Below are 10839 nucleotides of genomic sequence, written 5' to 3'. Positions count from 1 at the left end.
TATTTTTGTTTCCTCCTTTATCTGTTTGCATGCTTTATAATGTGTGTTTATATCGATGCATACATAATTTGTCAATTGAAAGTATACACATACTCAAGTGTTTGCTTAAAACATTCTTTACTAATAGGTAGGGTTATACAATCAGGCTGTTAGAGGCCGTAGGAGAAGGAAGCCTGACCTGGGAGAACCTGGGGCCCTCCAGGTGGGGAGCTCTGGCCCCATGAACAGCGCATTATAACACCCAGGCCTCGACAGCGCAGGTCTTTGATGGGTTCTTCTTCTCCAGCACTGTATAGGTGCAGGTCTCCTTGTTGAAGACAGCCTGGCACTTGTCTCTGTCATAACCCATAGGTGTAGCTGCACTGTCATTGAGAGAGGAACATGTGTTAGAAGGAACAGGATGCCCAGCCTCCCTGGGGGCTAACTGAGCTGGAAGCCGCCCCCACTCCAGGCGTCTGGAGTGCCCCTCACCTACATAAGGGAATCTTAACATGTCACTCTCAGAAATCTGCACCCCAATACACAGGGCCTGAACTATGAACGCAGACCATCCCTGACATCATGGCTAAATTCCATCCTGCACAGACTGGACCGCAGCAAGTCCCAACAGGCCCAGGGGTCTGGACTCCTCCGAGGCCGGGCGGCCTGCTCCAGCCTGACTCTTCTTGTCCTTGCTGCTCAGGAAGTAGCCAGCACTACTGCTGCCTGAATGCGGGAAGGGAACAGTTGTCCCAGCCCTGGCACGGAGGCCGGTTCTGTCAGGAGCTATCTCAGCCAACGGGAACAATGCATCACTTCAGTCAGGGGCCATGGAGCCCAGGGAGAAGCGGATGAAAACTGGCAAAGATCTCCTTGGGGAGAATCCACCCACACATTCAAGGGTGCAAACAATTTTAGGGCTCATTGCCCTCTTGAAACCCTCCGGTAAACTCCAGGTTTAAATTGCCCATCTTCAAAGGGCGTACAAAATAGCCATCTCCATGGCCTTTGTGACAACATTTCCTTCCACAAAGTAACCTTTGACTTATTTTAACAAAAGAGGATATTTCAATCCTATTCCCAAAGGGTAATATGGAAACCAAAGGGAACACTGGAAGAAGCTTTTCCCAAGGGTGGGTGACCTGGGTAGTGGGCAGTCCAGAGCAGCCTGGGCCTGGGCCACCAACCTCAAGCTCAATTGCTTCTGGGCAGCTTCAGATCTGGACAGTGTCCCTTAAAGAGTGCAATGAGTGGAGAAATTCCCCCAGAGAAAATTTTATCAAAACATGTATCACAAAAAAAAAAAAAATCCCAAGAGAAACTCCATAGATGGTGATATAATTGTAGGAGAAAGGGGCTGAAGACTCTGAGCAGCAGAGAAAGTGTGCCAGTCTCCTCCATGTGGAGCTCTGTGCTGAGTGAGATAGCAAGGGCTCTGACCTGAAGTCAGTTTCTATCCCAGGATCGAGGGACATAACCGGTCTAGAGAAGACATTAAATGTGTTTTAAGTTAATGAATTTAAGTGAATCTGTGTGCTAGTCGCTCAGTAGTGTTCAGCTCTTTGTGATCCATGGCCTGTTGCCCGAGGCTCCTCTGTCCATGGGATTCTCCAGGCAAGAATCCTGGAGTGGTTTGCCATTCCCTTCTCCAGGGGACCTTCCCAGGCATCCAACCCATTTCTCTTATGTTTCCTGCATGGCTGCTGCTGCTAAGTCACTTCAGTCGTGTCCGACTCTGTGCAACCCCATAGATGGCAGCCCACCAGGCTCCCCCGTCCCTGGGACTCTCCAGGCAAGAATCCTGGAGTGGTTTGCCATTCCCTTCTCCAGGGGACCAACCCAGGGATCCAACCCATTTCTCTTATGTCTCCTGCATGGCAGGAGGGTTCTTTACTGAGCTGCCAGGGTAGGCTGAATTTATATGAAGAATCTCATTTAATTAACTTATTTTTTTGGCCTTACTTCTCATCTTGCAGGAACTTTGTTCGCCAACCAGACATTGAACCCAGGCCCATGGCAGTGAAAATGCCAACTCCTAAACACTGAACCACCAGGGAACTCCCTCATTTAATTCTCCTATTCACTTGATTATCCCTATTTTATGGTGAGGAAACTGAGTCTCAGAGAGATTAAGAAACTTATTCAGGGTCACACAGCTGCTATACAAGGGAATGGAGATTCAGGCTCAGGTACTCTGGCCCCAGCATCGAGGCTCTTTTCACTTCACTGTTTTCCACACTAGGTCCGTGAGACCCCTAGAAAAGGATCACATTGACGTGGCTGTGATGAGGCATCACAGAGTGGGGTGGGGAGGGTCAAATCTAGTGCACAGGGACGCTTTGGCCACTGTGGAGGGGCACTCTGGTGTCAGAGAGGAAAGGCTCACTGGGCGTAACCTTGCTGACGCTCTCGCACTCCAGAGTCACATCGGTACTCGATACAAAGACGAAACTCAGGTTTCAGGAGCACAGAATCGAGGTTCAGCCATGCTATACGGCTCAGTCAAGACAATGCCTGCAAACCTGCTTCAGGTAGCCAGACAGACAGACTCTGGATCTGATATTGCTTTTGTTCCACTTAGCACTCGGCATGGGGCATGCTCAACAAATGGATTCAGGACTTTCCAGGTACTTAAACTTCAGTAGCACTCGGGTGTTTTGATTTAAGTCAAGTGTTTATGCTTCTACTCCTTGGTGATAGGTATCAAGACTCTCTGAGGCACCTACTAAAATCCAAATTGCATGGCCTCCTGTAGATCCTGACTCAGTAGGTTTCAGAGGTGGGCCCCAGCAATCTGTATTTCATTAAGCTTCTCAGATGAGTCTGTGATCGGGCAAGTTTGGGAAACACTTCTTTACACTAATTCTTCTATCAGCAAAGCCGCTCTTGTCCTTGTCAAACACTAGGGCCAAGACTGATGTCAAGACAGCAGATGGATGGGGATGGGAGGAGTGGAGGTGGGATGGCTGATTTGGATGCAACTGCTGAGGAGACAGGAGAATTAGGACCACTTTGCAGGTACTCTCTGCTTTATTGGCCTGAGTACCAGAACTCTGAGATCCAGGAGAAAACATCTGCACAAACTCAGTCAAACTTGAGCAGTGGAGCAACTTCGGGTTTAGAGTACAAGGTCCACTACAGAGAATCCTTTGCTCCTCACATCCATACCCTCTGCCTGTGTTCAGAGCCATTCCTGTTCCTGCAAATTGCCACAGGCCAAGCGAGGCTGCCCGAAAGCCAGATCCCTTCCAGAACAGCTTCAGACTGCTGGGTACCCTTTCCTGTTTTTAGCAACCCATATGGATATAGATATTTAATAATAAAAGTTATTATCAAGATTCAAAAATGACCTAAAAGAAAAAAGTCTGAGGTAGAAGGAACCCATTAACAGATACATGGATAAACAAAATGTGTTTATATATATATGTATATGCATATATAATATTATCTATAGATATCTATGTATCCATACAGATTATCTATAGATATCTATATATCTATATATAATGTAGACATAATTTAATACATTTAAATTTATAGAGAACATGTATTATTATATATTTAAATTTAATATATTTATCTATCTAATACATATGTGATATAATATATTGAATGTAATTTTTTCCTTTTTAAAGCTGAAAAATGTTTACTGTATATATGCAGTGAAACATTATTCAGCTTTAAAAAGGAAGGAAATTCCTAGACATGCTACAACACGCATGGAGCTTGAGGACGTCACGCCGGCATGAGCCAGCGCGGGTGTTCAGGACGAGCCTCCCCAGCATGTGCCACTTTTTCATGAAGCTTATTTTGAGCTAAAAGCAATAGACACGTCGCAGGCTCAAAAGAAACTACTGTCCCCACCCCCCAGCTCCCTAGGAAGCATTCAAGCTGAGGATTCTTCCCAGAGAAGCGTTATCACCAGAGACAAATTGTACTTAAGTGACCCCATTCATATGTCAGGGTAAACATCTGAGCGACTGAGCTGATTGAAACATCTAATTATGAAGCGTATACTCTAACTCTTTTCATCCTGTGAATGGCGCTTCTGTCCTTGCAAAGCCCAAGCCCCGACCTCTTTCCTTAGCACAGGATGGCATATGTACCTCATTTTACCCGCCTTTGTGCTTCTGTCTCTAAACCTCTCATGTTTGTGGGATTCCCGTACATATGAAAATACATTTGATTTTTTCCTGTTAATCAGTCTCATGTAAATTTAGTTCTTAGCCAGAAGAACCTGGCGGGGTGGGTAGTTTTCTTCCTTCCCAATAGCAGTCATAAAAGGACAAATACTGTACAATTCCACCTAGGGTTGTCAAATTCATTGAAACAGCGTAGAACGGTGGTTGCCGGGAACTAGGGAGAGCAGGAGGTGGGTAATTACTGCTTAATGGGTCTGGGATTTTAGTTTGGGAAGAAGGAAGATTTCTGGAGATGGATGGTGGAGATGGTTGCACAAAATCGCAAATATACTTAATGCCACTGAAAGTTACTTTTTACAATGGTTAAAATGGTAAATTTCATGTTATGTACATTTTACCATGATTTAAAAAAAGAAAAGAAAGAAATAGGATTGAAAACTAAACTTCCTTCAAGATGGGATTTGGGGATTGGGGGGTTTTTGTTTGTTTTTTAAATTTTTTGGCATGGCTGCTCAGCATATGGAATCTTAGTCTCCCAACCAGGAATCAAGTCTGAGCCCCTTGCACTGGAAGCAACGAGTCTCAACCACTGGACCAGCAGGGAAGCCCCAGGATGGGATTTTGAAAGAGGGAGTAGCTGTTCCTCAGACAGCACCCCAACAGTGGCTGCCTCCCCCTCTCAGCCCGGTTGGCTTGAGACTTACGTGCTGCAACACTGAATTCCATCATCGTCACAATGACAGCTTTCACAGTTGTCAGTCTTCCAGTCTGATTTCAGCTGGTGTGTGACTCCACTGAGATCCTTGCATCCTAAAATAATACATGTGGCATCAGCAGCAGAGGCCTAAGGTCATGCAACCAGAAAAAGGACACTGGGGCTAGTTGGTACCATCTGTACTCCACCCCACTCAGAGAGAGAGAATCTCAATGATTTTACAAGCATCTCAGAAAAGTACTCATATATTCATTCATGGCTAAATTCAGTACTTTCTAACTCATACTACTCATCATGTTTTCCTTACAACAAGATTAAATCTATCCAGAGTTCACTTCAGAACAGACATTTCAAGAAAATGTAAGCCCCTCCCTCTTTAATTAGATAGCTATGATGAGCCAAAATCCCCTGATAGCTCAGGGGGAAAGAATACCTGTCAAACCTGAGATAGAGAAAAAAGAAAAAAAGAATCCACCTGCCAATGCAGGAGACCTGGGTTCAGTCTCTGCGTCAGGAAGATCCCCTGGAGAAGGGAACGGCAACCCACTCTGGTACGCTTGCCTGGGAGATCCCATGGACAGAGGAGCCTGGCTGGCTACAGTCCATGGGATCGCAAAAGAGTTGGACTTGACTGAGCAACTGAACAACACCAACAAATTATGAGCCCAGGAGTACTTAGGGCAACTTTTTTCTGCTATATTATATCTGGATAAATGCCTCTTTTCTCCTCTTTTACTTGGTTTTTAACCCCAAAAGCACATCTGAAACATCTTGGACACTTTACAAAAAAACAAAAAACCTGTGCCTGGGCACCAACACAGAATGAAGAAATCAGAATGTCTGGGCATGGGGCCCAGGCTGCCGTATTTCTGGACATTTGGTCCGTATTTTGGACCCTTGGTTGGTTCACATGCTCAACCGTGAATGAGAACCACTGTTGTAGACTCACGGTGGTCCGTGGATCTCATGTATGCTTGAGGGACCAGCAACATTAGGACCACGTGAGGTCATGAGACATGAAGACTCTCACTCCACTCCAGGCCCACAGAATCAGAATCTGTGCTTTAGTAAGAGTCCCAGAGGGTTTGCACACACATTCAGCATTTGAGAAGTACTGGAGTAATCAATGACTCTCAACCCTAACTGCATGTAGGTGTCAATCAAGAAGCTTCTAAATATGTAGATCCTATCCTTGAGAGTCTGACTTACCTGGTTTTGAATGGAGCCTGAACATTAATAAGCGTCAAAAATTCTCCAGGCAATTCTCATACAGCTAGGATTGAGAGGATTGAGAACCACTTTCTTACATAAATGGAATGTTGAAGCACCTCATTCTACTCCATTTATACATCTGCCCTAACCCTCTGTCTCATGCAGATTTAAGGTTATTCATCTGCCAATAGTTTATATTTACTGAGATGCAATCAAATAACAAAACACAGGAGTCAGGACTTACCATCAGAGGCAGAGCTCTCATTAGGTATGACATAGCACTGGGCATCGCATAAACTCACGAAGGTGGCTAAGGCCGCAAAGCTGATCAGAAGAGCGTTCTGTGCAGGAAAGAAGGGTGAATGGATTCAGGTGCTGATTACTGACTGAGTGTCCTGTGTGGAGGGCCCTGCTGGGCTCTGACGGGTGGTGCGAAGGTAGAGCTTCTACCTTCAGATAATCTAACAAAGAAGCAAGAGCTATAAAGTTACTGGAATTAACTGGGGAAAAAGCGAAACGTGAGTGAGAAGTCACAGAGCAATAATGTCAGTGTGCTATTTTACTGCCGAGGAGTTCAGGAAGCCCTCGTGGATAGGAGATTTGTAGCTGCTTTGCAGGGCATGTGTAATCTAAACGACAGAAATAAGGGATTGAAACGAGTTTCAAGAAGATAGTAGAACAATGACAAAGATAATAAAACATTGACAAAGATACGAAGACAAGTAAACCACAGGTGGAGACTCGCTGGAGCTAATTGGGATGGTCAGGGTTCTTAGACCACAAGGCTAAGAGCTTCATTTTCCAGATGATAAAGGCACTGCTGATGGCTGGCATCGGATCTGTAGAACAAAGGGAAGCATCAGGTTGCTCTTGAGGTGAGCAAACTAAACGAACTTCAAGGGGGGAATTTCCAAGAACCTTTTAAAAAGGAAGATGGGACGAGGGTACTTATTCTGTAAGTGTCTAAAATTAATTATGAGCTGACGCTACTTGAAGTAGTGTGTTGCTGATATATAGAGAGAGAAATAAATGGAACAAAATAAAAAAAAACAGAAAAATAGACTTATTCATGAGTAAATATAAATATATATTATTAAAATAAATTAACTCTTTGAAATCTGCAGAGAATGATTATTCAGTGAATGGTATTAGAACAAATGGTGAACTATTTGAGGAAGAAAAAAAGTTAATTTTCTGCTTTAGTTGTCACAATAAAATAAAAGGGTTCAAAGGTTACATTTTTACAATAAGACCATAAACTAATCACAGAAATACAGGCAAATATTCTAAGCAGAAAAGGAAAAGAAAATAAATAGGCTTAAATATGTAAAAGTTGTAAGTCATAAAATTAAAAAAACAATTACCAAATTTGGAGAACATCAATACATGAAGAGTTTCTATATATCAATGGGAAAAAGAAGCATAGCTGAGAAATGGTAAAAGCGACATTTCACACACACAGGCACAGACCCTGATAGAAGCGATGAATAAACAGGAGAGAGTTCCGCTGACATACAGCACGGGAAATGTAACCATAGAGAAAACAGAGTCATAACGGGATGACAAAAATGGTGATTTCATTTATAACACCCAGAGGGAAACAGACACATATGGGAAGTAAGACGCACAACGGTGGTGTGTATTAGAACAATTTTTACGGAGTGTACACCCATTCAAATTCTTAAAACTCTTTACAGCCTTTGCCTTCATCACTTCTAAGTCTTTTCACTTCTAAGACTTGATCCTAAATAGAACAGCACAGGGGATATCAGCTTCTCCTCAAGGATGTTCACTGCTGTGGGAAAACAGAAATAACCAGTGCTCAAGAACAGGACTGGTTTAGAAGATGGAGATTCAGAGAAGAAACCGGTCAACCGAGGAAGTAAGAGAAAATGAAGCGATGTGAGTAAATGATCACTGTATATCATTAAGTGAAATACAGGTTGCAAAGCAGTTTGCTTGGAGTGATTCCTACAGTGTAAAAAGATACAGAGAGAGACTGATGTTTTTGTGGCACACTTCAGCAAGTCATTTTTGAGCTGAGGGATTATGACTATTTCTTCTTTGGACTTTCATTTTCTAAATTGTCCACAATGAAATGCCTTGATTTTATAATCAAAGGAATAAACAAATCCTCACAACAAGCTCTCCGTACGTTTAGCTCAGGACCTGAGGCTGCACCTGGCTCTCCCTGTTTTCTTCTTTTGAATAATCTTCAGCTTAAGATCACTGTGGAAACCTGACTGTTTTCTCAAAAAAAAAAAAAAGCCAGCCTCATTAGCAAAATTTCTGCTCTCTTCATCCAAAAAGGGGGCTACTGGAAGCAGGGAAATGACCACAGAAATCTTGAAAGTCTCGTTTCACCGAGTCTCAGAACAGAGGGGTCAAGGGACGCGAGCCAGGGCTGCGGACCAGGGTGAGTGAGGAGCGCAGGATTCCCACGACTCCCGCGGCGGCTCTGAGCAGAGGCCTGTGATGCGGTGACTGGAAGGTGGAGTCCGAACACGGTGGCACAAGGAAAACCAGTTACTCAGTTAACCGACTGACACCATCTCGAAAGTGCTTGTCACTGGCATGGTTTCCTCTCTCTCTCTTCCTCTCCCTCTCTCTCCCCTCGTGAAAAGAGAGGTTCCCCTACTTGGGTGGGCATCACCGGGGTTGCTAATAAGGAACCCCCAGTCTCAAGCTCATTGAAGGAGAGGGCCTGGGCCTTTGAATGTTTACCAAGTGCCCCAGGTGAGACGCACAAGAGGAACGATCAAAACCCGTGCTGCTTCAATGTGCATGTGAATCCCTGGGGGATCTTATTAAATAAGAAGCAGATTCAGTGGAATTTAACGAGTCCTCATCCTAGCAAGCTCCCTGACAAGGCCAGTACTGCTGGTCGGAGGGCCACTTCCAAGCAGAGAAACCCTGAACTGCCCTCCACGCTCTGGTCTCCACAGCCCCTCGCGCCTTTCTCCGCTTCCTCTCCTGTCCTCAGTGAACACGGGCCCCTGGCACCCGCAGGCACGGGAGACAGTGCAGCGATAAAGCTGGCATCTGTTGCAGTTTCTAGACGGTGGGGCTTCGTGCCCAGCCTTGAGATGAAGCGGGCTGGTGGAGCTCCTAGAAACGGTGTCCTTTGAGCTAAGTCGTTGCTCCTCGAAGAGCCTTGTCCTGTGTGATCAAGAGTCAGGGGTCTTCAGAGGGAGTCTTAGGCTGGGCAGGGGCCCTGCCGGGGCTGTAGGTTAGGGTTAAGTTCACTCCGAAGCTGGAGGAGGGGGTCTGAGTGGAACTGGAAGGATCCCATCATTTTTCTACTATTTCCAGCTCTGTCTCAAGACAGTTTCTGAGGCGTGGCCCGAGGGCGACCCTCTCCAGCCTCACTTGCTGCCCCTGCCGGGGTGGGGGGCCACTTCCTTCTACTTCCCTTACACCCTGAGAGCAGCCCACTCCATTCCCTTTTACTCATTCTACGAAAGGATACTTTGAAAAAGATCAAGTTTAAATTAAAGACAGAGAAGGGTCTGGATGAGTTTTTACAGATTTTGATGCACATTTCTTTCTTAATACAGCATGAAACAATGAAAAGGGCCTAGGGCATCGTCCCCAAATTTCGCAGGACATAAAAATCACCTGGGCAGCTTAAAAACCCTGAAACTCAGGCAGGCCTCACTGCAGACCAATTAAGTCAGAATATCCGGGATGGGAGTCAGGTATCAGTATTTTTCACTGACCCCCAGGTGACTCCACTGCACAGGCAAGTTTAGGGACCACTGGCCTAGAGAGAGGGGCTCAGCTGCCCCACAGGCTCCTGGTGAGATCCCTGAGGCAGCTTCTTGCCTTCCCCAGGTCCAGTTTCCTGTAAAATGACACAATGCTGTAGCTCTGAAGTTATATTTAATTTCACCAATCACTCAGTCAAAGCCAAGGAATTAAAGAATTAGAGACATATATGAAACCCAACCTGATCCCAAAATTACTGGAAGAAATAACAGCTTAGAGAACAGAAATAATGCTAAATTCACAAAGCTGTTCCCAAGCTCCCAGATGCTCATGCTCCTACACACGGTATTTCAAGTAGAGAAGATTCATGACCAGGTCACATTTACCCGGAATAGTACCCAGTAGAAACATCCACCACAGTTTATGAAAATAAAGACGGTACATATCTTATTTTCCTTTTCCTTTCTGTATGAAACCCGGTCACCCACCATTATGATGAGCAGGCGTCCTTGCAAGCATGTGCATCCAGGGAAGGTCACACTGGGCTTATATCAGAGACGGCAACCGCACGTTTGGCATCATTAGGAAAGATAACACACCAAGGTCACATTCAGTGTTTACAGAGGCTTGGCTATCAACAGGAAAGGATCGTTTCAGATGATTTATGAGTCGTTCATAGATCAGGTCTCCACCCCAGTCATATGTTTGCCCTTGCTGTTCCCACCCCAATATGCATTCGCCTCTGCTGTGAAAGAGCAGAGGAAGAGAACTCTCCTTCCCTGAGCCTTCCCCTGTGCTGAGTGGGTGGCTAGGCACAGGGCATGCATCTTTTTTTTCTTTCACACACAAAGAAACGAAGAATTACAGAGTCAAGCGTACAGGATGGGCTTCAGGAAGGAACGTGAGAACAGCTTAGCAGCCAGCCCAGCAGGCCTCCTGAGGGTATATTGTGAGACAACAGAAATGCCCCAACCCCCCCCCACCATGGCTTGAGAACACAGCACCCTTGCAGACAGGGTTCCCTGGACAACCCAGACTTTCTACAGGCCCTCTTCAATCTGAAGTCGCCGCTCCTGACTGCGT

General features: G+C 45.3%; 1 protein-coding gene across 2 annotated transcripts; it reads right to left on the bottom strand.

Annotated features, from left to right (window-relative positions):
• Positions 1-125: 125 nt before the first annotated feature.
• On the bottom strand, positions 126-10324 carry MSMB (microseminoprotein beta). 2 transcript variants are annotated; one of them, XM_068982996.1, is made up of 4 exons: positions 10245-10324; positions 6293-6389; positions 4826-4931; positions 126-362 (listed from the first exon to the last, which is right to left on the bottom strand). In XM_068982996.1, the coding sequence occupies exons 1-4, from the start codon at positions 10245-10247 to the stop codon at positions 233-235; spliced, it is 336 nt and encodes a 111-aa protein (XP_068839097.1). In that variant the 5' UTR covers positions 10248-10324; the 3' UTR covers positions 126-232. The 2 variants fall into 2 exon arrangements, with proteins under 2 accessions (XP_068839097.1, XP_068839098.1); XM_068982997.1 differs by lacking the exons at positions 6293-6389; positions 10245-10324 and adding an exon at positions 5312-5549.
• Between the last annotated feature and the right edge of the window lie 515 nt (positions 10325-10839).

This window comes from Capricornis sumatraensis, chromosome 10 (assembly GCF_032405125.1).
Source record: "Capricornis sumatraensis isolate serow.1 chromosome 10, serow.2, whole genome shotgun sequence".
Taxonomy (NCBI): domain Eukaryota; kingdom Metazoa; phylum Chordata; class Mammalia; order Artiodactyla; family Bovidae; genus Capricornis; species Capricornis sumatraensis.
Note: the sequence above shows the minus strand (reverse complement) of the source record. Positions and strands in the feature narration are given on the sequence as shown.

Coding starts and splice junctions, on each gene's coding strand:
- MSMB (XM_068982996.1), bottom strand. Junction 4,932..6,292: donor TGAGAGCTCTGCCTCTGATG/GTAAGTCCTGAC, acceptor GTATTATTTTAG/GATGCAAGGATCTCAGTGGA. Junction 363..4,825: donor GGAATTCAGTGTTGCAGCAC/GTAAGTCTCAAG, acceptor TCTCAATGACAG/TGCAGCTACACCTATGGGTT.